Raw genomic sequence first — 16,012 nt, 5'->3', positions numbered from 1 at the left:
ATCCTCAAAATTATCAAATAATTCCATTGAACTATATACAGAACCCTCAGGTGGAATATATATTACACCAAAAATAACTTCCCTTTCTAACACCTGTCCATTGAATGTGAACCACATACAGTTTTCATTTTCAGAATTAAGTATCCTAATATGTTTAAATAGATGTTTTTTTACAAGAATACCAACACCACCAGAGATTCTATTATATTTTTGCGATTAAAACCACAAAAAGTATAACCTTCACACGATATATTATCAAAGTCATCGAGTTTTGTTTCAACAAGTCCTATTATATCATACTGATTGATAAACTCAATAAAATCTGGGAAAAGAATTTTTGTAGATAACCCACAAACATTTATACATGTAATATTTAAAATATTTGATGGAGATGTTATGGAGTACAAGTGATCTTTTGTACTAATACTATGAGTTTGTAAATTTGTAGTGACTGAATCACTGAAAGTTCAAACTGTCTGAATTCTTTTGTTTGCTCTGTAAAATTTCTGTCTCTTTATCTCTTCATCCTTGGTCATCAGTTGAGAAGGAATTCTGTGGAAATTCTGCAGTGTTTTCCAAATTGCTACAAGAAATTTTCCCATTAATTTTGTTACATAGCACTGTGTCACATTCACTAGTTTCAGAAATATTCTCTTCTGAATCAACAATATATATTTAGAAATGCAATTTAATTTTAAATCACTAGAACTGTTAGAACTAGGTATAACATTAGAACTGGAACTATTTGTAACATCACACACATCTTCCTGCATGTGCTACTCGAAATATTTGATACCAAGAGCATCGAAATCAGGATCTATTCCCATGGCAAACAAATCCTCTGGACTAGATACCACGAACTTCTTCCTATCCTTTATGCAGACTATATTCCCATCCCTTACATAGACGTTAGTAATCTCTGCTTGATTTTTGAGAAATTCATGAAGTTTGATACGAAGTGATGTCAAATCCTCTGCAATGAACACTGCTTTCTTCCCTGTATGCACATTACCCTTATACTTTGGCATGTCCTTTAAGTTCTTTTTGTATTTGAAAGTCTTGTGCACGGTTTGTCGTGAAAGAAAGCGAACAATAATTGGGCGAGTGTCTACCTGACCGACATTGGGCGGTTTTCCAATCCTATGACACACATTGATCTCTTCGACCCTAAACACATAGGGAGTGGCAGGGACCTGGGTCCCAGATAAACCACTGGCATTCCTAGTACTAGAAGCATGGTGCGAAACTTCATTTAGAAATGAAACAACTCCCTCAGCCAAGTTAACGTTATCAATTTCAAGTTTGAAAATTCTAATGTTTTCTTGCGAGAGTACTGCTCTAAACGGTCAGTGTTGTACAAATTCAAACGTACATTACTTTTTGTCTGTTCAAATGACTCCTTGGACACAGTTTTTTCGTCAAGTGATGAAATCATAACTGCCTGAATGGATCGAAGTATCATCTCTACCATTTCTTTTGCCAGAAGTTTGAGTTTCGGTGAATGATCACAATCAGAGATACCAGATACGAGTTCATCCAACAAATTTTCATCTTCATCAGCATTTGTATCCGAGTTGCTTCCCTTGTTTGACTGCGGTTTATTAGCGTTAGTATTGCCTTTCTTAGACATTATGTAATAATTGTCCAACACAAAAATAATTCTAAGTCACCGATATTACACTATTTACTGCGTAAGTTTATTATTTTTTATGTTTAATTTTCTCAGCGTTCATGGGAACGCTAGCATCCGCCATCATTATTAGAATGGCACGGCCGCGATGCAGGTTGAAATGTTGTTTTAGTTAAATCATCGAAAAGCAAAGGAATTAATACATTTGTATAACAGCAGTTTGTTGTAGGATCATTTAATATACCTGCAAGATAAAGGAATTAACAAGAAACGGGACATTTAACTTTAGCTTCGCTCTCGCCTGATATGGAAATTTTCCTCGTATTTTCCATGTATTGTGACTAAAACGTTCCGTTTGTACATAATTTTTATGATGTTACTGTTGCGCATGCTAACACACGATTTGTCTGAGTAATGGAGAGGGACCATAAAAACGATGTCCGCAAGCTTCACACAAACATTTCGACATCTGATCTGGAAAATGAACAGAACGCTTATGAGTAACCCGCCCGCTTAGCTCAGTAGGTAGAGCGTCGGTCTACGGATCGTGGGGTCGCGAGTTCGATCCTCGGGGGGGGGGGGGGGGCGTGTGTTCTCCGTGACTATTTGATAAACGACATTGTGTTTGAAATCATTAGTCCCCCACCTCTGATTCATGTGGGGAAGTTGGCAGTTACTTGCGGAGAACAGGTTTGTACTGGTACACTGGTTATGTTAACTGCCCGCCATTACATGACTGAAATACTGTTGAAAAACGGCGTTAAACCAAAAAAAAAAAAAAAAAAAAAAAAAAAAAAAAAAAAAAAAAAAAAAAAAAAAAGATCGCTTATGATGACGGAGTGCTGCTAGTGAAGTTTCTTTGCATTTAGAACACTTTTCTGTCGGAGTATTGTTGTTGCAAGAATCAAGATGCCATCCTGCTGAACTGTTTCCACACTCGTCGCATGCATATTTAACAGCAACAAAAGGACGAATCGCGGGGTCATAAGTTTAATCCTCTAGCGAGGCGATTTTTCTCCGCGACGATGTGATAAAGTACATCGTGTCAATCATTTGCCCTCCACTTCTGATTCATGTGGAGACGTTGACACTTACTTGCGGAAAACAGGATAGTATGGACACAGAATCTCCGATGACAATTAGTGGCTATCATAACATTACTGAAATACAAAATTTGACAAATGAGCTAAACCCAAAAATCATGTGTCCTGCGCTTGTGTTAAGACCATTTGAAGTCATTTCCTTCAGGCAAATGTTACATGTGTATTTTACCCTCTCTACCGACAGCAGATTAGTGTCTGCGTTTATTGTATCTTGTAAACATGGCATAGGAAACGTTTGTTTTCCTTCGTTCCAATGTATGATCTTTATGCGTGCTTTCAGTCTGCCGTTGGTTGTAAATTGCTTAGAATACTGGCTACAAACGTAGTGAGGTAAAAACAAGTGGAATACAAAAAGGGCGTCTTGACTATTTAATGTATACGAGCAACTCCATTCCCTGGGCCCGATGATTAGGCACGAAAGGTCACAAATTAGCATTTAAATGATTTATTAGTTTTTATGATAATAGGGCTGAATAATACAATACAAACCACATATTTGTGTCGAATAGCATTTCAAGATTGATTAAAAACACATGTTCACCTACCTCAATTTCGCCTTTTCTTATGGAGCATCGGTTGTTCTCTGATTTGTATAACTCAGTAAGTGTACTTTGAGTTTTCTGCAGCGGGTCGTATAAAATAATGTTCTACAGTTTCTGTGATAGAGGGTCAAGGCAATTTGTTGTTTGATTTTCTGAAGTCTGTCTGGAAGTTGTTGTGTTCAACTTCTTTTATGAATATTGTTTCTTAAGTCTTGTTAACAGAGATATGGGATGATTCTTTAGTCTTGTTGATAGATATATGTGATAAAGTGTAAGCAATGAACATACCTTTGATTGTACTAACTATATTTTGTAGCCACAGCATTATTCGCTGTTTTCTGTTTGTACCTCGTGGAGATTTCTTCGCAACTGTAGCTGAGACCGCTTCTAAGGCCTCCTCAAACTTTCACATGTTACTTTATCAACACGTACTTAAACAGAAACATGAATTCCAATAGCGCGTAGTCATAGCGATATTGCATGGTGCTGTGGTTCGTTAAGAGAGTGCCAATGGCCCAGCACCTCTGTCTTCAACTCTCTATGTTTCTTTCGGGGTTACCTCACCTTTAGTTTCGAGTTAAAACCCTATCCTGAGAACACAGGAGCTATTTGTCCCATAGCTGGGGGTCTGTTCATAGGCATCAGGGCGTGTCCACACACCGGTGGGCCTGGCATGCCACTTGTCTGGGGGCAGACCTCCTCCGAGTCCCCTGCAGTTCTGCCTGAGGCCGTAAGGTGCTCAGTTATCGTGTGGCACCAACTGGGAGGCACTGCAAAAGGGCTTGTCTGCAGAGAGGCTAATGTACTGGCAGGGAAGACTTCCGCACTCGGCTCCTTTTTCACCAGAAGGCTAGCCAGCGGTGGAGGCTGAAAGCGGAAGGTGACAAGCACACAACACACAGCACACCACACTTGACGCATCAGCAGACCAATGCCACACAAAAAAAAATTGAATTCCAATCAGTCGTTGCAAATTGTAATGTCACAAATTTAAACAATGATTGCTGAGGAAGTAAAGTAATAAACAGTTATTTTAGTTGAACCATTCTTGGTAAATATATCAATAGATGATGCTGATATTCCTCTTGCTGCATCATTTTGTCTAGCCTTTTTCTAACAGGATCACTGGGTCTTTGTTTGGTAATGATGCCTATGTTAAGGTAATATGTAACAAGAGCTCGTCGAACACGAAATGCCCCCCTTGATGCATTCAGTAATTGCACAAGGAACATAAATTATATGCTCACTGTAAAAAAAGTTCTACTGTTCTGGTTCAATCTTACCTTGACCTTTAACCTATTAACCTAACGAGAGATCACAGAGTGATCTTGGCGCCCACCACTGAGCCATTTTTGAATGTTCCAAATTTCAAGGTCTCAAGGTCAAAATCAAGGTCAAATTTCATTTCAGTACAAAACACTGTACATGTGTTCCAAATCTGACAGCTGTGGCTTGAGAAATGTGAAAGAAGGTTATGAGGTCAATCTCGAGATCAACGTTCATTTCGGTACACAAAACTATGCATGTGGTTCAAGTTTGAAGGCTGTAGCTTGAGAAATGTGAAAGTAGGTCACTAGGTCGAAATCAAGGTCAAATTTTATTTCGGAACACAGAACTATGCATGTGGTCCAAATTTGAAGCCTGTACCTTGAGAAATGTGGAAGTAGGTCACTAGGTCAATCTCAAGATCAAAGTTCATTTCAGTACACAAAAATATGCAGGTGGTTCAAATTTGACGGTTGTAGCTTGAGAAATGTGAAAGTAGGTCACTAAGTCAGTAACACGGTCAAAGTTTGTTTCGGTTCACAAACCTATGCATGTGGTCCAAATTTGAAGGCTGTAGCTACAGAAATGTGAAAGAAGGTCACTAGGTCAAGATCAAGGTCAACTCATGTCAAGGTTCATCTTGCCACTGAAAACTATACATGTGGTCCAAATTTGAATGATGTAGGTTATGAACATGAAGATTTTAAGTTTTTCCCTATATAAGTCTATATGAACCATGTGAACCCCGGGGCGGGTCCATATTTGACCCTAGAGGGTTAATTTAAACAACTTGGTAAAGAACCACTAGATGATGCTACATTACAAATATCAAAGCCCTAGTCTTTGTGGTTTGGACAAGAAGATTTTCAATTTTTTCCCTATATAACATCTGACTCCCTGTGCGGGCCGTATTTGACCCTAGGGGAATAATTTCAACAATCTTAGTTGAGTACCACTAGATGGTGTCAAAATATCAAAGCCCTAGGCCCTGTGGTTTTGGACAAGAGGTTTTTCAAAGTGTTTTCCTAATTAAGTCTATATAAACCATGTGACCCCCGGGGTGGGGTCAGATTTGACCACAGGGAAATAATCTGAACAGTCTTGGTAGCGGACCACTAGATTTTGCTACATACCAAATATCAAAGCCCAAGGCCCTGTGGTATTGCACAAGAAGATCATAAACCGTTTAACTGGTCCTGGCCAATGTGACCTTGACCTTTGACCTAATGACTTCAAAATCAATAGGGGTCATCTGCTGGTCCTGACCAACCTCACTTTCAATTTTCCTGACACTAAGCCTAAGCGTTCTTGAGTTATTGCCCGGAAACTATTTTACTGTTCCTGGTCACTGTGCTCTTGGCCTTTGATATACTGACCTCAAAATCAATAGGTGTCATCTGCTAGTCATAACCAACCTCCCTATGAACTTTCATGACCCTAGACCAAAGCGTTCTTGAGTTATCATCCGGAAACCGTTTAACTGTTCACGGTCTCTGTGACCTTGACCTTTGACATACTGACCTCAAAATCCAAAGGTGTCACCTGCTCGTCATGACCAACCTTTCTATTAACTTTCATGATCCTAAGCCCAAGTAGTATTGAGTTATCATCCGGAAACCGTTTTGTTATTCAGGGTCACTGTGACCTTGACCTTTGACATACAGATCTCAAAATTAATAGGGGTCATCTGCTGGTCATGACCAACATTCCTGTCAACTTTCATGATCCTAGGCCCAAACGTTCTTGAGTTATCATCCGGAAACGGATTGGTCTACATTCCGACCGAACTACCGACCGACCGACCGACAGACAGACCGACCGACCGATCGACCGACATCTGCAAAACAATATACCCCTCCTTCTTCGAAGGGGGTATTAGTATGTTAAATTACTAGAAGTAGTGATACTAAGATTGTGGTTACCTATTTGTTGGATCTAACGGCTCATCGAAAGATCAAAGGACATACTGCGACATTTACGTGTACATAATCGGTGGGTGGTAAAGAAAGACATCATGTACCCCTGTGAGCATTATTTTATCCAATGTGGGCACATTGTAGACCCGTCAACATCCTGTAAACAATAATAAGATGTTGTGGATTTTATGTGCATCTGTTCACAATGAAGCACTGTCCCTGAGGACTATGTATGGGAAAATATAAGAGTGAACTAAGTGCTGACTGAAATACGGGAATACATACTGTACTTATTTTGTCAAACAGTACCTAAACAAATATATTTTTTCACATATTTCGGCGAAAAATACCGCCCAATACCATAAAACAAAATGTATATCTTCACGTATCAGGGCGGACAAAATCGCCTTAAGCATATCAAGTATTGTAAATGAATTTACAAAATGAAAACTTTCAGAGTTAGAAAATTGTCACTTGAAAGAGGAGGTGAAAAGGGAGGTGGTGGCAAGATAAAAAAGATATTAGCCAAAATAAACTTAGAAGAGAGGAGTGTGCTTTTCACTCTGGAAACTTTTCGAAGAAGGAAAATGCCATTTCTTGATTGGTTAACCAGTATCACGTTATAAAAGAACTGCCTGATTGGCTTTAACCGTAGTACATACATTTACATAATTCAGAATGGGACACATTCGCCTAAATGATCAACAATGACATAAATAATTATATCCACCTATAAAATACATCTGTTTGATCAAGTATATACACCTATAAAATACTCTGTTCGAGCAACTTTATCCCAAGGTGTATTCGACATTGCAATCGTATAAGGGATACCGACAAACTTACAGTTTTTACAGATTTTATTCAATATACTCCTTCGGCATATTTTCTAAACAGTTAAATGGTTGAAATGTACACAGTATATCTCAAATATCTAAGAGCCGCTAATCCTGTCCAATGAATCCATTTGCTGCTTAGTCTATACTTATGCTTCTAATAAGTTTTAGCTTGCTGGCGGCAAGTGATTCCGCCTTCATCCGTGAAAACTGATCTTGATCTGCACTGTTCGCTATTCAGTCAGTAAATTTTCAATGAACTCCCTTCGAATTATAAATGGTACTGCCCAAACTGAATGTCCAATGAATCCATTTGCTGCTTAGTCTATACTTATGCTTCTAATAAGTTTTAGCTTGCTGGCGGCAAGTGATTCCGCCTTCATCCGTGAAAACTGATCTTGATCTGCACTGTTCGCTATTCAGTCAGTAAATTTTCAATGAACTCCCTTCGAATTATAAATGGTACTGCCCAAACTGAATGATAGACCAGTCCATTTATTTCAGAAATTTAGCAGGGTAAAGGTTGAAAGCTGGATAAATATACATTTGAATTAAGGGTAGCTAGTCATAATTTCTTATCCATAGTAATGTAATTCCTCAAACCTCCCTGTCTGCGAATGTGAACGACAGGTACTATATTCAACATTATCTTCAATATCAATCACTTTTGTTGCCTCAATGTTGATGTTGAATAAGGGTGTGTTATAGTGAAGTAAATGTAACAACACCAACGGTATCGGCAACGTACAAATTCCATCCTCATATTTGGACTCAAATGTAATTTGCAATAGTTCTACTTGTGGAAACTCATATCAACAGTATATAGAGAAGGAATCATCTACACATTTAAATATGTGTTTTACTGTGAATGACTCTGACGTCTTATATATTTCACAGCTCAATGACTCTAACATTACCTTCCCAAGACTGCATAGGCAAGTTACACACCTAAAACTGTTGCGCGCTGTAAGTGCACCATCTTAGCAGAAAGAATTTATTTCATCGCGTGTAGAAAATGTTCTCGAATATTAGCTACACTTTTTGGCGGCTTCGTGGACTTCTAACGGGCACTTCATCAATAATTATTAATTAACTAAAAAATATTGCCGCAATATTATGCTAATTACCGAAGTCATACAGGATAAACTCGACAATAATTTGCTTAATATTGGACCATACAAAAATTTCCTGGGTTATTAGATTTTAATTCGATTAGTTATATTAACTCGTCCGAAAGTGATACAACTTCTGAATGGTTCAGCTATTCTGGCCAATACCAGGACCCGTTTTTGGCAGTAGAATAGACGGCATATTGATGAATTCGTAGTAGTAGTATACGAATCAAGTGGTGACCTGTACAATGTAACCAGTCACTGCGGACGATTGCCCGCACTGCAACTTGGATCTTGGCTCAGTTAGCATCGATCTTTTTCATCAGACAAGTTTAACATTAAGTTTAGTCCAGTTGATATTTTCTTCCTGAAAGTGATCGTGACTATTTATCATGGTGGAGACAATAAATCAAAGGCCTGAATGGCCTGAGTCGGCTAATGATTGATGTACTGACAGTATAGTCTACCAGTTTCAGTTTGTTTTTAGTTTTTTTCTTAAAATTTCATAACACAGTTCGATATTTACCCAAAATATTATATCCGGATACGATTACACTTTTCTCCAGTTTGAACAATATATTTTACAAATTGTGATGATACGAAGACATTTAGCAGCAATTGGCAGTATCTGACATTGAAGTTTACGGTTAAATTACCTCTTATTTAAATCTTTTCATAAAAAAGTTGTTTCGTTAAAGCAGCCAAACATAGACGATCTACTTTCGATTTCAAAAACTATAAGAAAATACAATTTAATGTTTCGCCGATTTGTTTATTTCTTGAAAAATAAGAATTAAAATCACTTTTAATATCAGTAGTAACTAAACAAACCAGTAAAAGCTTCTTCTTCCGATAATTTATCCGTTTACTGACTGCAAAATTCAACCCACGCAAAGTTTATAGAAATCATACGATGCGTGTTTACGTTCAATGTGGGAGAATTAAGGCTGATCGGCTATGTTACCTAACGCATCCAGACGATTCAGATTTTGTTTTTTAAAAAAGCATTGTCTGCGTTTCTGTAATTTTATATACGTTTTTATACGCTTAGAAATTATTAGACATGCGTATTTGCATTATTTCTGTACGTAATTTACGCTAATACGCATCTTATCTGGAGCCCTGTCAGGAACTATTTTTTGTCTTTCACTGGATGTTACCCAAGCTTTGTAAGCCTGCGCAATTCTTAAAATGCACATTTATGCTTAATGAGTTACATTCGAGTATTGCACAATTACAAGTCATAAATATGACAGATTACATCGTATATTGGTCATAGCAAAGGGAATTGACACAACTTAACTTCATTCATGCAGTGAACTGTTTGAAGTTTGAGAAATCTAATGGAACTACATCCCTTCACTGTGTTATTTAATCCATTTAGAGAATCGCTGGATAGCAAGGACTCGTCAAAAGGTTTTCAGCCTTTAGCCGACTCAAAAATAAAAATGTCTTTTTGTTAGCTTTTGTAGTTTACATCACAATTTAAAAATGAAAGACGATAATGATATTTAATAAATATCTTAAAGTTAATTAATGAAAAAGTCACCAATTAGGTGATTTCATACTGACTTTATAATATGACATTGACTAAATTACATACTCAGTATGTAAATACGTAGCTAATAACATTATATTATTGATACTTATAATATCATTGACATTTTCGAATCCTTCACTTCAGGGTTTATGAGTTATTCAAAATTGTTTTCCCGAGACTCTACAGTCCCCTTAAAATACATTTTTAGTATATTTACGTTCCTCAACAGTCAACCAGTCACATAATACAAATAAAGATGTTCAAGAGCTAATTATTGCACAAAAGCTTGCTGCATCATTCATTATTCGTCTGTTCAGTAATCTCGTCCATTCTATTTCGGATATGTGTTTTCTATATCTGCTTCTATTGTAAGCAACAATTCTTCTTTTCGCCGTGCACGTGCGCTGGCCGCCATGTTGTCTATTGGAGCTGACAGGAAGTTGTATAGGGTGTTAATTTCATTGCCACTCTCTTGTATGTAATCTCTACAGATACGTCCAAAAACCTTCCATCTCTGTAGATATAAACAATAAAAACATGGAAAATAAAATATTTCCGATATGAATAGAGTTTTACTTCTTTAAATATTACACATGTATGTTGTGTTGATTTAGAGCCTTTTAAAAAGTATAATATGGATTAAACAGCTTGCATAATTAATGTTGCATAAGATTTTTATTGCTGTTTTATTAAAATATTCAGCATTTCACTGAAGACGCTAGAATATGCAACGCAAAATATTTTAACTGGAAAAAGTATGCTAAGAACCTTTTCAGCCCGGCCAACAGAAGCTTTGAATCTCTCGGCAAATGCTGGATTTCCTATTTCATCAAGATAAACAGTGCCGGATTTCGATTCGTCTCTCACAAATTAAAGGCTGCGCCATATTGGACCAGTACTCAATAATTATTGTGAACTGCCGTCAATACGTCCAAGATGTCGTTGGCCTCCTCAAAGCTTTGACTTTCCCCCGATTTGCTTTTTAGATAAATATAATTAAAAATAAATGACAATACAAAGTGCTTAAAATGTTATGTATTTCCCGTCGTATTTTACATTCACTGCAAGCTGCACATATTTAAGTTTTTATCTGCCAGTTTTTGTTTGCTGCCATATATAGTGAAACGCCAAACTGTAAAGTACCAGTTTTTATAGACGCAGTGGAAGGGCTGCTATAAATTTTTGGTATAACATAAAGTCCAACCCATTTGTTATTTTCATACTTTTGGGATAGATAGTGTATATTATGTATGTAGTGAACATATGCAATAAAATATGATAAAAACTAAAACCAGTTTTATTACAAAAGGCATCACTTGCTCATTTATTTAAATTTTTTGGCAATTATTTATAAAAACGTTATCGCAAAGAAACAGGTTCTGGCAATTTAAAAGGTTTTCATTGCATACATCCAAGTTATTGTTTTGCTTATTATAAAACACACCTGGTTCCCTTTTTTGTTTGTTTCAGTAAGCTAAGTGTTCAAGGTCTTCGTGTGTTGTCATGCATTCGAGCAATCTCATCTTCTTCTGAAAACATCTCCCATAAGAAGTAGTGCCTGAATTTCAAATGAGAAATTGATTTTTAAGTTTCCAAGTTTCGAAGATGCACACCCGATAAAATTAGGATAGAATTACGGTGAAATGAAAAATATTATACAGAAATGTTACAGGCAGTCGCGGAAAAATGATAGATTCTGTTTACATAACATTCTATCATTTATGTAAGATCATGTACCCAGTTTCAACAATTAAAATAAAGTTTGAAACGCCAGTTGTAGGCCTAACTAAACCAAAATTGGTAATAATGCAAACAAACGTCAATGAATATGGCATATACATTGTTTCATGAATTATGTGTTAGTACTGATGTGTTCTCCTAAAAAAACGACAAATCCGTTACTATGGTCAGAAGTAGAGATTCTGCTTCAGTCATATTGTTTTCTGTTAGATCGTCTAATATAAAACAAGGCTAGCCTTTGAACCGAACTCAGAGCTTCTTATTTTTTAGACATTTTCTTCCCTCTATTTGTAAACCGGGTCAGATCATGACAGAACTTTACTGTCTTGCAAGTAATCAATTCGATTCCTGTTGATTTTAGGTCAGTTCAAGTGTATGTGCCATCGATACTTTAGTGGCAACCAGTGTGTCACTGAAACAATTTGTTTGGTAAATAGATATGCCAACAAAGTAACATGACATACCCACCACTTGTACAAAATGCTTATGTATTACAAACAGTAACTTATATCTTGAATCATTGGATTCTTCAGTTAAATCTTCACATTATACGGCCCTAAATAAACCACGTTTACAGCTCAGCATACATACAAAATGTTGTTGTCTTTCAACAGTTATTATTAACTAAACAATTTTCTTATCAAATGTGTAAGGTTGTTAGATTTTGATATAAATTATTTCTTGAGCAATACCTTGTCATTACAAATAGTTTTGTAAAGATTTTTGTTGATCTCTTTATCTGTTGTCAAACCGACTATGGTATTATTTTACTTGGTTGCATTTTGTGCTTCTAAAGGACCTTCTTACAGATATTATTTACCTCTTTGTGCTATATATATTTATATCTAAATAAATCCATATGGACAGTATAGACACATTACATGTCAATTTAAAACCTAAACAAAATACAGCTTTATATACTAGCACATAGGCTTTTACAGGATATACCATTTGTCAAATATAAGTGTCAGGGAATTCCATCTTTAAAATTACCAGATAAGTTATCTAGTAAACTTTGTTTTGTGAACGTTAAGATCCAGCAAAAACTGACTACCAGAGTATTAACTAGGCTGTTTCTAGTGACCTAGTTTTTAATTCAATTTCAAATTCTTTTGAGATTACATACTAATCGAAACATCAAACGCCCCTCGATATTTTTGGTCGAACATTTCATAATTATAACGAAACATTTATCAATTTTGTTATACATTTATACATATATGTTGTCAATAAGATATGAAATTCTAACACAAATTAAACTGTGCAAAGACATATTGCATTTATTTAACGACCTCTTCCCACAAGAATACACATAAAAGCAGTTTTTTTATGAAACGAACAGACATGACTTATAAGGATGCAGAGTTTGGTTATTGACTTTACATTAATGTATGGTCAAATATCAAATTTAAATGTATTTCCAAAGAATTAAAGATGAAAAAAGATATTTTGTGTTTGGAAAAATGTTTTTTTTTTCCGTAAAACAAAATTCACTCTTTCGTAAATAGTAGACATTTATGTGCATTTTTGTAACTTTTTAAAATTGGGTTGTTTCAACATATTTTATGTGAGCAATTTCAAAATGTACTATCAGTAATATGGAAGATATTGAAAAAAATATCTATGGGGCATTAGAAGTTTCGTATAGTGCATTTAGACACATTTTGACCAAGTTGAGTTCTATTACGATTGGGCCAAAAGTATTTTCTCTACAGTGTTAACTGTAAAATTGTTGGCGACGGATACAGGGCGACCAAAAAACCCAAAAACCCATAAACTTTTTAACCCCTCAGGGGGAGCTACAAAAAAAAACCACGGGTCCCACAGCAAAAGGGGAATAATATTTTTTATAAAGTATTTAGAAAAAGTGAAGTAACTAAAAAGTACTAAAGCAATTTTTCCCTTTTAGTTATGGGGAAATTATTAACTTTGAAAAATTAAAAAAATTTTAAATAAAAAAAAAAATTTTAAAAACACTCGTTTTAAAAAAAAAAAACGGGGTTAGCAAAATTGCCCTTTTTGGGAAACCATGTCGCATGTTTTCAAAGCACGGGTTTAAAATTTATTTTTGCTTTATTTGTTTCTGAAGTATTTTCCCAAACCCCTTTATTCTTTCATCATTTAAATCCAGGGGTTAAATGGGAGCGCTTCCCATCAGTAACCTAATTTTGATCTTTTTAAGCAAAAAAAAATCGCTGGTTTAAAAATAAATAATAAATAAAAATGGAAATTAGATCACTAATGTAATGTTTACAAAATCCCCCTTTGTTTGGTAAATTTTTGGAGGTAACTGGGGTTTTCCCTTTTTTTTGAAATTTTTTAAAAATTTTTTACCGTGCCGTTTTTTTTAAAAAATTTTTGTATAACTTTTTGGTATCTCCTCAAGCTCAATAGGGGCCCAAACTTAAAAGTGTTTGCCACAAAAACCCAAAAACGTTTGCAAAAAAAACTCATTTTTCCATTAATTTTAAAAAAAGAAACATCAAACTTTTGGGTAAAAAAATTAAAAAACCCAAAAAAAAAAGTAAATTATCTTTTTTTCTAGGGTTTTTGGTCAATTTAAAAAATTTTTTTTTTTTTTTAATGAGACAAAATTCATACTTCAACTTTAAAAAAATAAGGTCGAATGCTGTTTTTCTGTTTGAATTTTGTTTATTCCATTTAAAAAAAACCTTGGGACGACGAAAAACCCTTTCCTGAATTTCTTCCACAATATAAAATCTAAGAGTAAAAGCATAATAGAGAACTTTTCCCCTTTGTGAAACTCAATTTTTAAAGATGGGGAAACCCTTTTAAACCCCTTCTGTTTAAGAAATTTAAAAATTCACTTTGAACACCAAGAAATCGCTTAAAAGATCCATTTTTTTTCCATTTATGTACAAAAAAACAATAAAAAGTCTTAAAAGGAATTCAAAACTTACTAGAATAAAAAAAAAAATGAAAAAAAAATTTTGGGGCCCAGTGGGATTGCCCCTTCGCCCCCCCCCACCAAAAAAATTTGCATTTAAAATTTGGTTTTTTGGTAGGAATTGTTTTACTTTTTCAAAAAGGGGGTTCCCCAAATTAGTGAAAATCCCTTTAAAAATATTTACCATTGGGAATTTACATTCTTGTTAGTTAAGTACGGGTTAAAAAAAAATTTTAAAAGAAAATGTTAAAAGTAAAAGAAATTTCGAAAGATAAAAAAAAATGCCTATTTCCCTGATTTTTTTACAGAAAAAAATTTCGTCTAAAATTATTTTTAACCCCCGGACCTTTTTAAAAACCCCCTTTAAATTTTTGATTTAAAATTTTTTTTTGTAAAGTGACATGAGAAACAAGAGAGGGCCCTGATTAATTTTGTTTGCGGTTTTTTGAACGAAACAATCCGGGCAAATTAAATTTCCTTTTTTGCTAAAAGATATTTGTTTCCCCCGGCTCGCCCAGTCTCCAAAAAATTTGTAAAGCTCGGAGACAAAACGGAATAAACGGATTTTCCCCAAACATTTTCTTTTTTCCCAAGCTTTCCCCTGAAAAAAAATTTTTAAAATTTTAGGTTTTTTCCTTATATTCTAATTGTAAAAATATTGTTTAAAGCAACTGTGAGTTAAATAATTTTTTCTGCATTTAGTTCCCCAATTTTTACGAGCTTACCCTGTGCTTTGGGGAACTAAAATTCGTTTTTAAACTTGGCATCTCCCCTTTTACCTGACGCCCCATCCTTTTATAGATTTTTGGGTTTCCAACCCGTTTCTTCCCGGTTCAAATTTACCCTTTATCTGTTGGGTTTTTAAAATTCCCTTAATCTTTGAAAATAAATCTGTTAAAACCCTAAAAAATTTCAATATTTATAAAATGTGTGGCTTCTGTATCTTCCTTTTCCCTGCTAAAATCGTTGATTCCCAAAGGTCCGTTTGTCCAGCCCCGTTTTTTTCTTTTTGGACTTTTTTAATTTTACCGGGTTTTTCATACAATTTGGTGGTTTTAAGAATCCTTTTTTTTCCAACTAACTTGCTATTTTTTATCTTTTTCGTTCTTTTGACTTTTTGTATCTCTATTTACATGCTTTTACTTCGCCTGTGTCTTTTTGACCTTTGTTCCTTCCCCAAATTAAATCACTGTTAAGATTTCTGCTATGTTTTCCGAAAAGTCTTTAAAGTTTTTAAAATAGGGTTTTCTAAATTGATTTAATTTCGGTTTTTTAAACATATTCTGCCCGTGTCGTTCGTTTTTACCTTTAGCGTTTGGGGGAAATTCAACTTGGGTTAAATTTGGTTTTTTAAACACAGCCCTTTGTGGCCTTGGAAAGCTTGGGGTTTTAAGGGGAGGTTTTATTCACATGTAACCC

General features: G+C 35.2%; 1 protein-coding gene across 1 annotated transcript in view; it reads right to left on the bottom strand.

Annotated features, from left to right (window-relative positions):
- Positions 1-9,902: 9,902 nt before the first annotated feature.
- The window catches only part of LOC123546647 (uncharacterized), a 135,578-nt gene continuing 129,468 nt past the window's right edge, over positions 9,903-16,012 (bottom strand). The window contains exons 16-17 of the mRNA XM_053550960.1: positions 10,714-10,794; positions 9,903-10,459 (exon numbers count right to left, since the gene is read on the bottom strand). Of these exons, the coding sequence (XP_053406935.1) occupies positions 10,277-10,459; positions 10,714-10,794 (264 nt within the window). The 3' untranslated portion in view covers positions 9,903-10,276. The remainder of the gene's footprint in view (positions 10,460-10,713; positions 10,795-16,012) is intronic.

This window comes from Mercenaria mercenaria, chromosome 9 (genome assembly GCF_021730395.1).
Source record: "Mercenaria mercenaria strain notata chromosome 9, MADL_Memer_1, whole genome shotgun sequence".
Classification (NCBI taxonomy): Eukaryota; Metazoa; Mollusca; class Bivalvia; order Venerida; family Veneridae; genus Mercenaria; species Mercenaria mercenaria.
Note: the sequence above shows the minus strand (reverse complement) of the source record. Positions and strands in the feature narration are given on the sequence as shown.